Here is a 19,909-nt window from a genome sequence, read left to right as displayed (position 1 = left end):
TGCAGGGATTCATATTCTTGGATTTAGATTTTTATTATTTTATTGTTTCCCTTCTACGTGACTTTACCAAAAGAGTATTGTTTTATGTTTTTATTATTTTATTGTTTCCCATCTACGTGACTTTACCGAAAGAACCAAGAATATAGGTTAATTATTATTCATGGACAACGAAATAATGATGTGCATCTCATGCAACACGCACCTGCTATTTTTCCACTTATTATAGTCTTCGTCTTTTATTATTACTATGCATAGAGTAATTTCAGTAATGAATGGTGAAAATATGCTTGTTTAACTTGATGATGACCGTAATAATTTGTGATATTGTACTTGTAAAATACATGTAGTATTACTTTTTTTCTGCAGATGGATGCTCACCAACTCTGAAACCGAACACAGCCCATCATAGTCTAAACATTTCTTCAGATCTAAGAACGTTGACACGGACTCCCGTCTCTAAAGGTCACCATGTTCGTGAAAAGATGTTTGCCATCCATTACCAATCCCTGTGCTCTGAGAGCTTCTCATCGGGTCAGCACTACTGGGAGGTGGACATGAATAATTCAGGGTTATGTCGAGTTGGTGCTGCATACGGGAACATCCCACAGTCTATCTTAGGATTGACTGAGAAGTCATGGTGTTTAATTAAAAGTCACGACACATATTATGTACAGCATGGTTTTGTAGAGACTTCACTGTCTGTGAGAGAGTCTCCACAGAGAGTCGGTATTCACATTGACTGGGAGAATGGGATGATGTCGTTTTACAACACCGACTCCATGCTACTTTTACACAGATTTTCCCATCAGTTCTCTGAGCCTCTCTACCCAGCACTATATATTGGCAGTGTTGATGGATCATTGACAATTATTGATCTGAGTGTAGTGGATGAGCATAGTGATTGTGAAGTACTTGAATAACAGTCACTACACATAACACATTTACCATTATTTATAGTCAGTAGAAGTACAATGACAGGGTGCCACCTGTTGGCCAGGAGGGGTAATTTCGAGTATTGTTGCGTTATATTATAACCAATTAGAAGGGGGGCGTATCTGGGTTAAAGGTAAAAGGAAGGGTCAGTCGGGAAGCTCCGGGAACCTGCTCGAAGGTTCTAGAAGGGAGTGTGGCCGGAGGCGGGGCCTGGCCACACCTGGAACCATATAGGGGGGACGTGACCGAAGGTTCGGGGCTGTCGTGGGGTCCCGGGTCCTGGCTGTGTCGCTGCTCGCCATCCGGCCGCATGGCGGATCCTTTGCACGGCTCCCATCGCCGTCGTCGCTACATTAGTCAGCCAGCTATGTAGTTAGACTCCGACAATAGGGCTATGTAGAAAGGTCGGCTGTGTGTAGTTATGTAGATACGTTTCCATATGTCGCCTAGTGATTGTGCTCAAGTGTGAGAAATAAATAAGAAGCCCTCTCCACGTTGTGTATCAGCAGTCACTCACTACATAAGGATAATCATTCAGCAGAAATGGAAAAAAACACTGCTGAATGGTCTCTGCATGGTGTCACCATTTAATGGAAGTGCTTTTGCAGTTCTTTGGTGGATCTGCTGAGCCTGCACTAAATCTGTACCTAAGAATAAATGAAAGTGAACTTGGCAGGAATTTGTGATATTCCTGGGTTTTTTATAGAGCCACCGAAATAGAGAAATTATTCTCTCGACATTTAAACGAAAAATATGAATGATATTGTTTTAGAAATGAATGCTATATGGGACGCTTGTTTCAAACTAACGATATCAACATACATTAATATATTTTTCCATTTATTAAATTGAACTTCGTATATTTGGAATTACGAATATTCTCTTTCAGATAATATATTTAGGGCCTACATTATTGAATAATGCATTAATACAAGTGTCAGAATCACCACAGGCACTTACGATTAGCATGGTTGGTTATGTACGTTGCGAAAGAAGTTCAACATACATATTATTTACTTATTGATATTGTGTTACTTAACCAATGTGTAATTTACAGCAGCATTTTATCCAAGCAGGCAAACTCTGTACAAATTTTGAATAAAATAGTTGCATCAGTATAAGCACACGTTGCTATGTGGCCTTGTGTTATAGGCAGGATGCAAGAGTACTTAACATGAACTGTGGGGTATATATGGCACAAAACAGCAACAATGCGTAACACACATTATGCACTGGTTTGGTGTATTGTGGATCTGATATTTATTTGTTTTGTAGACATATTGGGTGTGCCGAGGTCACGTCTCTATACGATGGGCGACTCCGTGTGGTCCTCCAGGATGTGGCATTCATTTCCACGGAACGTTCATTCACTCTGCTGACTCCCCCCCTTGATTTATTGAAATCGCGCCTTAAGATACAACTTAATTTTAAGGACGTTTTCTACTTCTTGTGTCCTTTGTTTTGGGGTTGGATTGTATTTGTATAAGTCTGGGTGTGTGTTTGTACAACGCCTTGTGATCTGCGCGTGAAATACGCTTTAGTGGTGGAAATTATGAATATAATTGTCTGAACTTACGTGTATACATTGCATTGTAATTTGCCTTATCGTTTATTGTAAAAGATAAGTTTTATGGTATTGGAAATATCGATTTTTTAAATACGGCAAAATATTCTCCAAGCCGAGTTAATTAGGATGAGATCCTTTCTGGTTATGGGAGGTGGTCGACAGACTGCACATAAACGTAACGTTGTAGAGCATTGGCACGTAAGTAACACCTAACACGAAGGTAATTAACATATGATACATTACTATTCAAAATTACCAGATTAATACAACTTAAAAATGTCATCCTTACAGTCGAAACATAAACACCATAAATATAAGGCAGAGGATGAATTATGGGTTTCATTGGACGTGGAAGGCTGAATATATTTTATGACGGGCATAAGTAATAAATGTTGTCTTTTTGTTAAATATATTGTTATTAAAAAAAGAGCACGAACTGTACTAAAGGAGAGCACGTTGACGCGTCCCAGCCCACAGTTCATCCATGTGTGTGCGACTCAACTCGTGTTCGTAGCTTTAGTATTGGCAGTGCCCAGCAATTGTGTGACCATGCTACATTGGACGCGGATAGCGTTACACTTACAATATAGAATTCCCTACACGTGATCAGAATAGAACTTTACACTGTAGCTTCTGCAACTTCAGTGGCTTTTCCTTCAACCCAGAAGCACTGAGCTTGGGGTTTTGTCCGCGCAGTTTCTGTGACCCCTCCCTGCGTCACGGTTTTGTTCTTTGTACAGGGCTCATGTCGAGTTACAATAAAAACAAAAAAAGGAGATTTTCATATTTGCAATTGTTTTAGAGGTAATGTGTAAAAAGTTGTTGGTGAATACGTTGAGATAAGTAGGACTCGAAGAGAAGATCCACACAGAGGAGAGAACACCCACTGCACTCTACTGTGCCAATCAAGTCACTAACCGGAATCAACTCGGGGTAAATAGTGACTCCATAACTACAGATCCATGGACTATCATCACGGTTAAGATTTAGTTATTAAATGTATTTATAATATTATGATGTTTATGATGATTGTCTGCTGCTGCTGTGTTCTGTACCCCGCTTTGAGATCATTGACGAAAAGCGCGACATGAATGGAACTAAATTTAAATTTAAAGCTTTCGTGACTGCAGGGATTCATTTTCTTGGTTCTTTCGGTAAAGTCACCACGTATAAGGGAAACAATAAAATAATATTGTTTTATATTTTTATTATTTTATTGTTTCCCTTCTACGTGACTTTACCGAAAGAACCAAGAATATGAATGGAACTATTATAATTATGTGCTGAGCTGTCACCTGACGGGACCAGAATACTTGGCTGTCGGTATGTATGAGAAGATCGCGTCTATACTTTGTCACCGCTGATACCAGAAGCGTCGCTGTGCTGTGATTAACGGCCCGCGACTGCATCAGCACTCGTATGGGGCTGTCGTTCATCAGATGTCAGCTGCCACTGCTGGCGTGTGGCTGTTTCGCTGCGGCATGGCGCTGTGAACATCTATCTGCACTGCACTGACTCCGATGAAGGATACTGGACGGACTGTGTATTAAGTCCATGAATTACGAAGTACCACAACTACTTCGTGTCTGTGGTATCACTGACCAGAAGAGATGCGTTCTAGTGTCAATCGCTGTGGCAATACCCCAGTGTAGCTATCCAGAACAGCCTCGGTTGCCTAGCGGTAGCTGAGACAACATTGTTTCACAGTGCATGTGAGTTCGAGAATGCACAAGGGCATAAGTGAGAGACTATGGGTTTGGGTGTTCAGTACTTTCCTTGGAGTTTTTTTGATACATTCAACCTTTTCCCCTTGCTCCATAAAGCTGCATAAGCGAGTGGTGGCCTGTCTAAAAAATGAAGACAAACCGCCCTTAGCCTTGTAAGCCCTCTTGGTTTTAAGCCCCGCAGAATTTAGTCCACTGAGGGGCTCAGCACTGCCCCAGTTCCGATTAAAATAATCCATTATATTCTCGTAAAATTCTCAAATATCTGGGCACGTCCAGAAGGCATTCAGTTATGTCTGTTCCATGCCTTGTGGTATCTAGGGCAATTAGTAGAGGAATTTGTGAATTTGGCTCTCCTGTCATTCGTCATGTAGGACCCATGCCTGAATTTGAACAAAATCATGTTTATCAGAAGGGACCTGCGGCCTGCTGTCTGGGCCCAACCATATTTGAGTCTATTTCGGGTGAGGAATTTCCTGTCTGAACAGCCTTTTCCCTCAGCTTTCTATTTTTGTGTCTAAACCCGGTCTCAATCTCTTTAAAAATCACGTGCTATGCCTGCACAAACTTTTGATTTCCTTTTTGTCCACCAGACCATCCAAGATGGGGTGAGTGCTGCCGTCAAAGTTTTTGTTTGTAGCTTTGGAGATGGTGTCTCTGATAGTTTGGTATCCTTATTGGGAAGGTCCCCAACCCTTTCCAAGCCTGTCGCTCTCCTGCCAGCCCAGTTAGCCCTTGTGCATTCTATTAGTGATTGGTTGCCCCACAGAGGCGATTGTCTATGAAGGAGTGGAATGAGAGTTGTCTTTGGTTGCATTTCCCCAAGGTGTTATAAACCGTCAATAATGGTTTCAGGACCCTGGATCTATCTTTGATAGCGTAGGTAAACCCAGCAAATAACCAGCGGCTCACCGAGCCTTCTCCCACTTGTTACATGCCCTTTCTTGTTGATCTATTGTCTGACGTTCTAAAAGTGCTTGCTCACGGCTGGGCTTATGGCGTGGTACCTGGCTATTTTAATCCCCCTCACTCCCACCGAAGCCATGCGACCAAAGGCGCGTGAGTTGGTATGGTCGTGCACGCGTCATAAATAAATAAATAAATAACAGCGAAGCTCCCACAAAAAGCACTAAATCGTGAATTAAACTAATTTAAAGTTTCGATTTTAAGCTTTCGTGACTACAAGGATTCATCTTCTTTGGTTCTTTCGGTAAAGTCACGTAGAATGAGAATAAAAAAATAAATTTATAAAATAAAATAACGCAAAAATATTCTCACGACGTTTCGGCCACAACACAAGCGGCCTTCATCAGGTGAAGGGGACGAGACTGTCTGGAGGACAGCGCTGGAGTGAGAAAGCCACGCTGAGATCACGACCTTTAAGCTGTGTGAGAAGAAACAAAGTGCCTTGAAAAAGGAATTAGCATATAATTTAGCATTGAAATGGCTGAGTGATTAGCTTGTGACTGGTCACAGAAAAGGCTATGTTAAAGTTAAAGCATACACATCCGCAAAGGCACCCCTTGACAAAGGAATTAGCATAGAATTTAGCGTTGAAATAGCGAAGTTAAAGTATACACATCTGCAGAGGCACTCCTTGACAAAGGAATTAGCATAGAATTTAGCATTGAAATAGCTGAGTGAATAGCTTGTAACTGGTCACAGAAATAGCTATGTTAAAGTCAGAGCATATACATTCACTGAGGCACCTAGTACAAATCAAACAGGAGAATTTAGCATTGAAATAACTGAGTGATTAGCTTGTGACTGGTCACAGAAATGGCTATGTTGAAGTTAAGACCTACACATCTGAGCTATTCACAGTAACAGGGAATACAATACAATATATAATGAATACTATATAGTGAACCAATAAAAATACTAAAATATAAATTACCTCAATGTTATCAATAAACTCTATATTCTCCAATCAGCTAAGCTACCAACAATAAGTCGTTATATATCACAATGCTATATGTTGAAAAATGGGTGGATTCTTACCATCAACTTTAGCAACACGGATAGCTACAGGTCCCGTTCAGACGGACGAGTTCATCTCTGTTCCGACCATTGATGAACTCGTCCGTCTGAACGGGACCCGTAGCTATCCGTGTTGCTAAAGTTGAGGGTAAGAATCCACCCATTTTTCGCCATATCACATTGTGATATATAACGACTTATTGTAGGTAGCTTAGCTGATTGGAGAATATAGAGTTTATTGATAACATTGAGGTAATTTATATTTTAGTATTTTTTATTGGTTCACTATATAGTATTCATTATATATTGTATTGTATACCCAGTTACTGTGAATAGCTCAGATGTGTAGGCCTTAACTTCAACATAGCCATTTCTGTGACCAGTCACAAGCTAATCACTCAGTTATTTCAATGCTAAATTCGCCTAGTTATTTCAATGCTAAATTCTCCTGTTTGATTTGTACTAGGTGCCTCGGTGAATGTATATGCTCTGACTTTAACATAGCTATTTCTGTGACCAGTTACAAGCTAATCACTCAGCTATTTCGATGCTAAATTCTATGCTAATTCCTTTGTCAAGGAGTGCTTCTGCGGATGTGTATACTTTAACTTAGCTATTTCAATGCTAAATTCTATGCTAATTCCTTTGTCAAGGGGTGCCTTTGCAGATGTGTATGTTTTAACTTTAACATAGCCTTTTCTGTGACCAGTCACAAGCTAATCACTCAGCCATTTCAATGCTAAATTATATGCTAGTTCCTTTGTCAAGGCGCTTTGTTTCTTCTCACACAGCTTAAAGGTCGTGATCTCAGCGTGGCTTTCTCACTCCAGCGCTGTCCTCCAGACAGTCTCGTCCCCTTCACCTGATGAAGGTCGCTTGTGTTGTGGCCGAAACGTCGTGAGAATATTATTGCGTTATTTTATTTTATCAATTTATTATTTTATTCTCATTCTACGTGACTTTACCGAAAGAACCAAAGAAGATCATTTAAAGTTGACGGATGTGAAAAAGTAATAGCGCTTGCTGACCGTGGGGCTTACGACATGGTACATGGCTTTTTTATTTTCACGTAAATCCCACCATTGGAGAGCCAAGTGCGCGACCACACACAAACCCACACACAACTAAATCTTGATTTGAAGCTTTCATGACTGCAGGAAATACCTCTGCCGTTGCTGATCATTGTTTTAACGCAGTTGGCTCACACTAAATTGACTTTTTCAAGACGAAGGTACTCTGCAAACCCACCAGCTATTATCAGATATTTTTTCATGAAGCCATCCAGATATATAAACACAGACACAACTTTAACCGAGAAGATGGGTACAAACTGAGCAATCATTGGAAGGACGTTATTAACCAGGAAAAGTCTTAACTGATTGTGATGTCTCCATCCTACCTGCCCATATCAGCTGTTATTTCCGACTTTCTGTGTCTTTCTATCTCTCTCTCTGTGTGCTTCCCTGCTTTCTCTCCCCCCCCCCCCCTTCTCTTTCCCACCCTGCAGCCGACCTCTCCAGTGCTGCTGCGGTGGTCCACTTTACTCCAGTGACCCGGGTGCTGCTGCGGGGTCCACTTTCTGCCCCGCCTCCCCAACCCCCCTTTCTTTCTCACCCCCTACTACCGAGGCCTCTATAACCTCATGCCACGGCAGATCTCTCGCCTACTTCAGCAGTTTTTTTCTTGCTGTGGTTGTCCCACCTGATGACGATTGCTTGTGTTGCAATCGAAACGTCGTGATCTATTACTTTTATACCACACACAACTTTTGATTTTTTTAAAAGATGTAAAGTAACCTCTTCCAATAGTAATTGACATTCATAATGTTAATGATTTACAACTCCTTGTCAGTCCACTGCTGGGTAAAGACCTCACTACACTGTTAATGTGGTTGTTTGACCAAACTTTACCATACCCAAAACATTAATCAATAGCCCTTCTCCAGAGCTTTCTCATGCAATGATGGGCAATTATTGTTAGGTGTATGTGAATAATCGGACTGTAGTCATCTTATTCTGTATTATGTGAGAGCGATTTTGGTCGCCGCAGCCCTACCTGTGTACCACCCACCACGAGATGCTGCTGCTGTGCACGGACACTCGCAGACCTTTTACAACCCTCGCCACTACACGAACAGACCCAATCTGTGTCTGAAGGACGAAACAGGATGGGGAGGGGCCCTAAGAGGAAGGGGACTGGGCCTAAGAAATTACGGGGTGGGGGTCAAATCAGGAAGGGTCAAAGAGACATAACAAATAAGTGACCTCCAATTAAAACAGGAAGCGCAAAAAACTGCAAACCCACGAATATCATAACATGACAACTTAAAAGAAAACAATTCCGCAAATAGAGGAGTGCTTCAACTGTTAACTTCCCTATTGACTTCTGGAGAAATGAAAGCAGAAAATGAAACCAGTGTAACTGGCAGCAAAAATGATATGGCGCAGTGTGGCCAAAGGCCAATTAGTTTATTTTATTTGTAGAAAGAGCTTGTGATTGAGAGTGATGTTGCGATTTGTGCACTGCTTGATTCATTTTACAGTGTGAGTTTGATTCTCAGCCATGGCTGAAATGATTGGCCAATTAGGCATATCCTTCACCAACCTACACTGGCTAGTGTGGTTCGGTTCGTTAAATCAACCAGCTGTCTGACACAGCATAGCACAGCCTTCATTTAGGAATGGATTGATGAAGGACTGTACATTTGCTTTTAAAACAATCTTTTTCACACGGTTGCAATGATACCTAGACAATCACTTCGTTTTATGTTGCACCCTGAGTCCTGCTTTCGAAGGTTGATGTGCTGTAATGCAATTGCATTCAGCATCCATCCCGCTGGCCTTTTTATTTAAATAGTTTAATCCCAATTCGCCCAAAGTGCTCAAGTTATGCAGTGTGAGAGTTACACCCCTTTACAATAAGCACGTTATTTTGTTTTGCATACCTGTGTAGTGGGTTCAATTGAGGCGCACACTCGATCTTGAGGGCAACACCTTCATTTACTCAACAGGTAACTCTTTACTTAACGGGAAAAAGACTAAGGGTGGTGACTACCACGAGCAACTATATACACTTGGAGGGGTCTATTTACATACTGGATGGAATAACTGCAACGATCTCCACCGGAACTCGGCTATTGCTCGCTGCGGCGTGGCCAGGCTCCGCCCTTGGCCACGCCCCTTTTCCAGATCCTTTTCGATGGTTCAGGACCCACATCACGTGTTCCTCTCACCACCTCCTTGGTCTTCGTTGCCACCTCATCCGGTCACGTGCCCCCTCGGGTTCACCCAGACTGTCATGACCTCACCCGACCTCTTCCCTGGTCTGCTCACTCAGGTGCCAGGGAGAGGCTCCACACATACAGTACCACTCACTCAGTACTGTCGCTACACTATAGTGCCATCATCTATGACACTACATCTGCAACACGTGACATTTGTTTGGCTTACGTTTATCTTAATTCCAACTCAGCAGCCGTGATCACCACAACATAACTATGTTCTCACTACCTCAGGCGCCACAAGAGGGCTAATGAATGCGATACGAACGTTGATGATTTACAGCTTACAAGTTACCATTTATATTCAAGCAACGAATGTCTACGTGCTTTTTGCACCTCTTGTCGTTTGAGGACCAAGTCAGTGCCATTTACTATATTTCATGCTGTGCCTTTAGGCCTGTTGCTCTGATTGAATTTGTCATAGTTTTCCCTTGCAAATGCAGAAATTTCAAATGCGTTCACACCTGATTTCACGAAGACTCCGGCCTACCTAGTAGTGCTATTTTAACCACTGTGATTGTAGTTAAAGCGATAAAACAGACAGTGCAGTAGAAAGACCTACACAAAACAGCCAGGAAATTCGTTTTGATGCCTCCAACTGAGATGACCTTTGCCAAGTCCAGGTGACTAGAGACTGGACTAGGATCATCCTGAGTCTCCTGAGAAACCGAGCTCCTGCACTCACAGCACAAGACACACCGAGTATAACAATGGACCACCTCAAAGAGGATTTGCGATTATCAAACAGCATCCACCTTTCACAATTAAATTAATGGAGATGGCACCATGGACTTGTGCCAGGCTAGGTATACCTTGAGGCCACATGAAGTGTCGAAGGATTGCTGGCAGGTTATGCAACAGACTAAATTGACATGGCTTGACGAACTGAGATTACTGGTAGATGCACCACGTCTGATCATGACTCCCCACTTTCTGCATTTACTCCACACTGCGCTCCACTTGGTGTTGTGAGCATCGCTCTTCCGCCCTCCATTCTTGCTGGAAGGCGAATGCCTCGAAATTCCCTGTAGCATTCTTCATAAGCCTTATCCACAGATGCCGGTCTTGACACTGCTGGCCACGGTCATCATGAAGTCAAATCAGCTCCACAACCTTTTCTACCGCATTAACTCATCTTTTCTCTAGCCCGTGCCATGGTTGATTAGCCCCCTCTATCCAGCCAAATATAAGCTGCTTGGGCATACAGTGGCTGGACATGTGGGCTACTTGACTCAGCAAATGCACCCTCCCCTCACCTGTCTGGGTATTTTGTGTCATTAAACACTCTCCGCCCCATCAACTCCGTATTACTGATGGGGCAGTTCTGGAGAAAGTTAAACGGGTTCCATATCTAGGCATTGTGCTTATAACCACCTCTGGATTGACAGCAGAGGTTTCACTCCGAATCAGTCGAGCAGAAGTATCTTTTCATTGGCTGCATGAGAGTGTGTAGAGGATACCTGGTCTGTCATCTCACACGAAACTTTGGTTCCTTTTGGGTACAACCATGCCCTCCCTTCTCTATGTTTGCAAAAGTTAACCCCACCCTAATGAAACTTCTTTCCCGGTAATAAATATCCCGGCTGGCCTGCCTACGATCCATCCTGGGTTTAACCAGACTGTATTGTGTGAGCTCACAAATCCATTAAAGATCTGGACATAGTCCCATCGGTGAACTCCTCTGCATTGGCTGGGTGATGTAGCCCGCATGCCCTGCCACTGCATCCCCAGACAACTTTTGTTCGGACCAATAGAGGGGGCTAAATGGACACAGAGCGGGCCGAATAAGAGATGGAATGATGTGGTACAAGAGGATATGGAGCTGAGTAGACTTTCCAATGACTGGTATAAGCAGTGTCAAGATCGGCGTCTGTAGAGGAAGCTCGTGAAGGATGCTACTGGGCAATTGAATGCAGTGTTCCTCCAACAACAACGGAGAGAACAGGAGCAACGCTCAAAACAACAACCGAAGTGCCGGGAACAAAAACACAGCAAGTTGACACAGTAGGGGGCACAGGTGGGGCACCTGCCAGTCATCTCAGTCAGTCAATCCATGGCACCTGGGTCTGTCCCTTCACGATCGACACTTCATATGGCCTTAAAGTGCACATTACAATACCCCCCTCCTCTCCGCCTAAAAACACTGCACCAGAATGAATTAAATGATGACGTCACCCTGTTGCTCTATTTAAGACCGGGAGCAAGTGATGGCTTTACCATTCTGGCGAATTGCCCGATGATGCTGGATGTAATTACCAGCGAAACGTCGTACTCAAATTATAAATGATGGTAATTCACTCTTCAACACACCGGTGGGCTACAGTAGTGAACCATTCGTCCTTTGTAAATGTGACACATTTTTTACTGTTTGGCCGTGTCGGGTGGTGGAGGGTTATGACACATTTATAAATAACGCGATCTAACCCAAAAACCTTTATTAAGAAAAAAACAGCAAGGTGACACAGTAGGGGGCACAGGTGGGGCACCTGCCAGTCATCTCAGTCAGCCAATCCATGGCACCTGGGTCTGTCCCTTCACCTCCTGCCAGCGGACGATCGACACTTCATATGGCCTTAAAGTGCACATAGCTCAGTTTGTAGACACCAGGGTATTGCATGTCAGGAATCACATATTTTACGGATGGGATTAAATCACGGATTTTGTGTACTGTTTTGAAACGAACCTGGATCTTGTGTTTGTTTAAAATTTTGGAAATGTTTTTAGTAACTCCTGCTATGTACGGTAAAGGGATGGTTTTGGTTGGATCCTCAGAATGTTGTCTCCGCATGGCTGGGGAGACAGCTTTGCGGATTGTACGGTCCGAGTATCCGTTCATCCTGAGGACGACCGCTTGTGTTGCGATCGAAACGTCGTGATATATCATTTTTTTCCTTTATTTTTCTACCTACGTGACTTTACCGAAAGAACAAAAGAGTATAGATTCCAGCAGTCACGAAAGCTTCAAATCAAGATTGTGTATATTTGTTGATCTTCTTAGCCAACTATACTAATAGGAGGTGTAGGCCAACATGATGGTCCAAGTTTTAGCACATTTCAGAAATCTTCCCAAATGACCTCATCAGCAGTGAGAATGAGGCGAATGTTTGGACAGTAACCCTCAGCGAAATCCTAATGTGAGGGTTGAGCAATCTGCATGAAGTGCTGTGAAAATGGGATTTTATTCCAAGTTCAGCTTTTCTCTTCGATCCAAAATGTTTCGCCTCCGTCTCGTCTTTTCACAAAGGACCAGAATGCCTTTGATTTCTCTCCTTGGCCTGTGATTAGTGAGTTTCCTCTTACGACGGAACAACTGTCCTCATGATTGTGTCCGTTTGTCTGGTGTACGTGTGTGTCCGTCTGTTCTAATTTATTGAAGTAATTTACTAAGTGACATCAAGGCCTGGCCCTCCTCTCCCCTTCCTTCAGTCATCTCATGGTCTGTGGTGGACACAGAGGCTCTCAATTGTCCCTCAGTGTAGTTATTCCAGTTTTATAACTTTCCACAGTAATTAACCTACAGATGTCTTTTGTGTGGGCCAGGTAGTGGGGGGGGGGGGTGTTCCTTTCGGCCTTTTGTTGTCTCGAGAGAGTAGTTCGCATAAGCAATCCGTCGATGAGGTTGACAGAGGCTACACTCCGTCGATCCCCACACCCATCCGCCTTCTTGACATGGCGTCGTAACTTGAACAGGGAAGCGCCCTCAACCTGGAGGCGCCCCCACTCAGCATGGTCCAAGCCAAAAACGGCGTCACGTGCCACATGACTCTCGGCTTTCTCAGAGGTTTCAACCTCGGCCGATGTCGCAAGGGGAGGGGTCAAGTCCTCTGTAGGCGTCTTACAATGCCCGGGAAACACGCACACCCGTCGTTCGTGTGTCGGATACCTTTGCGATAAGAAACAGTAAAGGAATAGTCCTGGAGGACTGCCAACCAACGTGAAAGTTGGCCAGACGGCTGCTCAATACGCAGTGCATACTGTAGTTCTGCATGGTCAGAGCGCATCTCAAAGCGTCTGCCATAAACATATGGGCGATACTGTTGCACAGAAAAAAATAGACAAAAGTTCCCAGCGTGTGACAGAGTACCGTTGTTTGGCCGGAGACAGCATTCTGCTGACATATGCGACAACACTCTCGACGCCATTAACGACTTGAGACAGAACAGCGCCAATTCCGGTGTTGCTACCATCTGTATCAAGGACAGACGGCAAGGAAAAGTCGGGGTATCGGATGGGAGGGGCGTTCACCAAGCCATCCCAGAGCGCAACAAATGTGGCCTCTTCCTCCTACCTCCAATGGAACTTCTGATCCTTTGCCATCAAGGAGTGGAGAGGTTTGGCGAAAGTGGCGAACCCGGGGACAAAACGGTGGTAATATGACACAAGAACGCACATACGCGGTTTTGTCCAGATCCATCGCTATCCCTGATTAACTGACTATGTGGCCCCACCAACGTCAACCCACGAATGGCTCTGTTTGAGGGTCCTAGGAGGATTCCTCCCACAGTCGCCTCCTGATCTAGCAGTTTGCGCAATTGTAAGGGAACCGACATTTGCGCGCCAGGGGGAATCTTCACGGTCTTACTCGCAAGTGCTTGTAGAGTAGTGGGAGAAGCCAAAATGGCCATTCGACGGCCTGATGGTAACTCAAGGCAACGCTGATCGATCGAAATTTTCAGGAGCATCTGCCCCAAGAAGTAAGTCCCGAGCAAGCAAGGAACAGCAAGGGACGTTGACAAAAGAACTGGTCCTGTCAAATTTGACATCTCCAATACACACCTCCGATGTTATTTTCCCAATAATGCTCAATGAGCTGCCATTTTCAGAAAAGCAGAGAGCCCTGACCGGACGTAGTGTCTGACATTTAGGGTGCAGAATGAAAAAAATCAATTCGGAAATAATAATCGCGGACGCATGTTATATATATTAGGTCTTGAAAAATAAAAAAATATATAAAAATTAAATGACAATTGACAAATGTTTGATTCCCGAAATCACGCATATCAAAACAAATTATGCTAATCATGATAATTATGCATTTATGCTAATTATGCCCAGCTTCGTTGTCTTGGGGTATTACCTAACGTAATAATGAAATGAAGGTGCAATTGTATGAAGTTTTGCAAGTGTAGGTAATTATACTATGTAGGCTTGGCTTCGTTGTCTAAGGGTGTATTATCAATCGTGATAATACAATGTTTCTTGCTTTAACTTTTACTGATTATGTTTTAGTATTTTTATGTCAGGTCTCAAATTCAGATCTTACCACAGGAAACAGCTCTTATAATTAAGATTATTACTCATTAACTTAGGAAAGCACCACTCAGACACTTCTGTGTTAAGCAACTTTAATATGTAAAACAAACATATCACTATAATATGCGAACTCTCATGCTAGGAATGTCAACACAGTACACCTGGAGATGTTCTCCTCATTGATCCGTACATTTAACCCTCAACGGTTACCTTTGTTAAGCGGGATAAAATAACAATCGGCTAATTCCTAAGAGTAAAGCGAGCATACACAGCGATAGGAAAAAGTGCTTAAAAATGTATGTGACAATATTCATACGAACAGTAATAAAGAAATATGTGCTTAAGGCAAAAGTATATTTCAATGAATTCATTGGTAAGATTATGCAATTTACGAAATGCCCTGGAACAATAGTGTGCGGCAGTGTCTGTTAGCCTAACATATGCTTATCAATTGGCTATTGGGCTTGAATTGATTTATGGGCAAGATTCCGTCATCAAAAGAAATAAATCTCGAAATAATATGATTCCTGTGAGTGTGTAGATTCGTAACATAGATGTTCATAAATGTTAGTTTCCTCAATAAATTCATTGGTAGAGTTATGCATTTAACGAAACGAATGAGTAAAATACTTCTAAACGACCATATTCATGCAGCTCAATGGACCCAATAATGTTTTGCACGATCACCTAATAGTTAACGCACCACATTGGGATGGAGTAATCTTATTATTCCTGATATTTGCGTTATGTGTGTGTGGGTGTATTTTCTTTTTAAGCAGACGTCAAGGCGCCTTGGCGTCTGGTTGTACCGAAAATGCCTTGGTTCCCTGTTGGGCAATGAGTCGTGTGTGTGCGCGTGTCATACACATGGCGCTCTCTCTCTCTCTCTTGGTGGCAACTGCAGGCTTCTCTGCCGTTGGATGACCGCTGAGTCGGCATGACGCTCGTCCCTGACGTTGCCCGATGGTGCTCGAAGCTCGTCTGCTTTTCGCCAGCTCCGACACACTTCCTCTCAATGTGAGTATATTTTATATCAGTAAAATATTGTGTGCATTCATTATTTTTTGATTTAAAGCTTTCGTGACTGCAGTAATTCCTATTCTTAGTTTTTTCGATAAAGTCACGTTGAAGGGAAACAACAAAATAATAAAATATATATATAAAACAATAAAAAATTCTCACGACGTTTCGACCATAACCTGAAGACGACCGTTTGAGCCATGGTCGAAACGTCGTGAGAATTTTTTATTGTTTTATATATATTTTATTATTTTGTTGTTTCCCTTCAACGTGACTTTACCAAAAAAACTAAGGATATGCATTCATTATTGTTTTATTATTACAACAACGTAAAACACAAATGTCTTAAAAGTGGTGACAAAGACGAGGAGTGGAGATGTCTAGTTTGCAGAGGTTTGTGGCTCAATTTCAGTGACCAACCCAGTAAATACGGCGGATGTAAAAGTCATCTGAGCAATATAGATTTTGTGGAGAAGCGACTTTTCCACCAATGAAAAGCTCAAAGAAGTGGCTTATTACGTGGAAATGTATATAAGCCAAATACTCTAAACGCGTGATGTTGATGTGGAGGGAAAAAACGGAAGACCTGGAGAAAAATCCACGTGACCACGGAGACGGAGTGGAAACTCCAACTATACAGGTGTCATGGTCGGGATCGAACACAAATCCTTCTGCATACAAGGCGAGGGAGCAACATTTCACAACTGCGTTGCCAATTAAGAGTGGACCTTGTGTATGTATACTCTTTGGTTCTTTCGGTAAAGTCACGTAGGTAGAAAAAGAAAACAAAATAAAAATAATTTCTCACGACGTTTCGATCGCAACACAAGCAATCGTCGTCAGGCGGAAAAAAATAATCCAGAGTGGAACTGCTGAACCAGCGAGAGAGCTGTTACAACAAGTGGTTATATTTCGATTTAAAGCTTTCGTGACTGCAAGGATTCATCTTCTTTGGTTCTTTCGGTAAAGTCACGTAGAATGAGAATAAAATAATAAATTGATAAAATAAAATAACACGCTTGTGTTGTGGCCGAAACGTCGTGAGAATTTTATTGTGTTATTTTATTGTATCAATTTATTACTTTATTCTCATTCTACGTGACTTTGTCGAAAGACCAAAGAAGAAGTGGTTATATATGTGGCGATGGGCAAGCAAGCTGGGTCTGAGATGGAAAGCAATTCCATCCACGGACGCAAGCAAGTCAGTTGTGTTAATGGGGGAGATTTATTCTGCCTGAGGACGACCGTTTGTGTTGCGATCGAAACGTCGTGATATATTATTTTTATTTTGTTTTATTTTTCTACCTACGTGACTTTACCGAAAGAACCAAGAGTATGGTTTCCTGCAGTCACGAAAGCTTCAAATCAAGATTGTGTATGTATGTTTAACTTCTTAGCCAACCATACTAATCGGAGGTGTAGGCCAACAAGATGGTCCAAGTGTTGGCACATTTCAGAAATTTCCCCAAATGACCTCATCAGAAGTGAGTGTTTGAACAGCGACCCTCAGCGAAATCCTAATGGGAGGGTTAAGCGATTGGCATGAAGTGCTATGAAATTGGGATTTCATTCCAGTGTATTATTTTCCTACTGCCAAAATTATTTCAGTACGATTTATTTACTTAATATGAAACAACTTTCCATGAATAATGAAAAAATAAAATAAGGTACATATAGTAATAAAAAATACATTTACAATTGTAAATGTTGTACATTTAGGCTCCTACATAGCCCGCAACATTTACAATTAATGACACATTGTAAATTGTTAATGTTGGATGATAAAGGTTGACAATGATGGTGAATGGTGAAACGTTTAAACTAAACTATTGCATTTGCTATGGAACACCTTCCAAACTATTCGCTACTTTTCAGAAGCAAATTGTTGACTAATGATAGCTGAACGTAGAAGCTTATCACGTTGAAATTCATAGCAGCCAAATAATCTAAACGCAAATTTGTAAATGTGTAAGGGTAACGTGAACAGCAAGAGAAGGTAGTTTCAATGGGAATGGAGCAGCCTTAATCGATAGTGGTGGTGAGTTTAACGACACATTTATATTCAAGAGATCTAACCCAAAAACCTCTATTATGGAAAACATTGGTCACGAAAGCCGACATGTTAAACGGAATAAAAACAAACATTTGAATCGAGTGTAAAATAAGTGTGCCCATTGATTTAATGATTATCAAATTAAATTTGCAATGCAGAGGTTTCGTTGATCAAATCTAGCGTACATTAGTGTAAATGTTTTTTTCACCCAAACGAAATAATTACTGTGCAGTCGTGCTTGTGATGTCACAGGGGATTTTCTAACCACGTGTCATGACAGGAAACCTGTAACAATGCGTCACGGCCGGAACTGATGACGTCACCACTGGGAGTGCTATAAGAACGCACGCTCGCACTTGGCACTCACACACGGACTTTGACAACACGAGCGGCAAGATGCTGATGCTACTGCTGCTGCTGTTGCAGTTCTGCATCAAATTTGTCCGGTTCCTCTTCTCCCTCTTCGTGGGCAACAGAAGCAAAGCTTCACATCTCATCCCCAAGCCACCATGCCCGAACCCTGGCACGGATTCACTGGCATGGACTTTGGTATTGCTCATGATTGGGTTGATGGTCATGACGGTTTTCATTCAGGTCATGAAGCGGCGTCATTGGAAACATGGTAAGATGATGATTCCTGTTTCACACTTTACAGCCTTGTCAACGTTTGAAGTGCACAACGCGACGCTTCGACAGCAGAACGAGAATCTGGGGCGGAAAAGAGCGAAGATGCACGAGGAAAACACGATGCTACGTGAAGGGATTGAGATGACTCGTCAGGAGTTTGTGGCGATGCACGCGGAGACGATGCTACAAGAGCGAGTGATGTGGCAACATGAGATGCTGCGTAAAGGAAATGAGAGGCTGCATTTGGAGAACGTGACGCTGCGTCAAAAGAAGGAGACGCTCCTTCAGGAGATTGAGACGCTTCGTCTCGCCACTGCCGCCGCCACCGCCATTACCAACGCCACCACCGCCAACACCGACACCAATGCCAAGGAAATCAGCACCACCGCCACTGCCACCAGCACCGCTATCAATGCCACCAACAGTACCCCCATGGCCAAGAAGAAAAATACCAAATTTTCTTGGTTCAAAAAACATTTTCATTAATTTATGATGGGGGCAATTTTGGGAATAATTTAGTTTAAAAATTACCCATTTAAAAAGTCACACACACTTACACACAAAAACATCGACAACCTTCAGAATAAAATACCCATACAGGTGCTTTGTTTTCGTGGGGCCGTGTGATGGTTGAGGCCCCACCACTGAGTGAAACTGTTCAGGTTCATCCGACTGGGCATTTGCTCTCATTACGAGACACAGAGAGATACGGATATAGACATGGAGACAGTCAAGGAGACACACACACGGACACGGAGATGAAGACAAAGGTCTCCCTATAGCCTTGTTGTATATATTGTTTTAAAAAAAATAATAATAATAATAATAAAATACATTGTAAAATTGTCATTTTATCAAAATAAAATAGTTATTGAAGTATGCAAATGTATTCAAATTATATAAATTAGGATCGGCTTCGTTGTCTCGGGTGTATTACCAATCTTGATAAAACAATTATTCTCGCTTGAACTTTTACTGATTATGTTTTAGTGTTATTATGTCCGGTCTCAGAATTCAGAGGTCGCCACAGGATACAGTTCTTATAATTAAGATAATTACGCATTAACTTAGGAAGGAACCACTCAGACTCTTCTGTGTTAAGAAACTTTAATATCTAAAAACACTCTAATTTCCGAACACACTTAATGATCGAAATTGCCACCACAGTACTCCTGTATATGTCCTACTCATCGATCCATACAATTAACCCTCAATGGTTGCGTTGTTAAAACTGAGCAATAGAACAATAGGTTAACTCCTCACAGTAGCACGTCAATACACGACGATAGGAAAAGTCCATAAAAATGACGGAACCGTGCTCAAGAAACATGTGCCCAATGGCAAAAGTGGACATCAATGAATTAATTTGGAAGATTAAGCAATTAACAGAATGTCCCTAAACAATAGTGTATGTTCGGCTGTGTATTTTTGGCTAAGAGATGCTTATCAATTGGCTAATGGCACATCAATGA

General features: G+C 42.3%; 1 protein-coding gene across 4 annotated transcripts in view; it reads left to right on the top strand.

Moving 5' to 3' along the window:
- The window catches only part of LOC142905334 (E3 ubiquitin/ISG15 ligase TRIM25-like), a 50,004-nt gene extending 46,728 nt beyond the window's left edge, over positions 1-3,276 (top strand). For 2 of the 4 annotated variants that reach the window (XM_076058174.1, XM_076058173.1), the window contains one exon: positions 367-3,276. In XM_076058174.1, coding sequence (XP_075914289.1) covers positions 367-920 — 554 coding nt within the window. In that variant the 3' untranslated portion in view covers positions 921-3,276. The remainder of the gene's footprint in view (positions 1-366) is intronic. The other 2 variants (XM_076058175.1, XM_076058176.1) reach the window with 2 other exon arrangements.
- Positions 3,277-19,909: the final 16,633 nt, after the last annotated feature.

This window comes from Petromyzon marinus, assembly GCF_048934315.1.
Source record: "Petromyzon marinus isolate PM22_M1 ecotype Great Lakes invasive population chromosome 68 unlocalized genomic scaffold, UKy_Petmar_22M1.pri1.0 chr68_unloc.1, whole genome shotgun sequence".
In the NCBI taxonomy this organism is placed as follows: Eukaryota; Metazoa; Chordata; class Hyperoartia; order Petromyzontiformes; family Petromyzontidae; genus Petromyzon; species Petromyzon marinus.
This window is presented reverse-complemented; position numbering and strand designations above follow the sequence as displayed.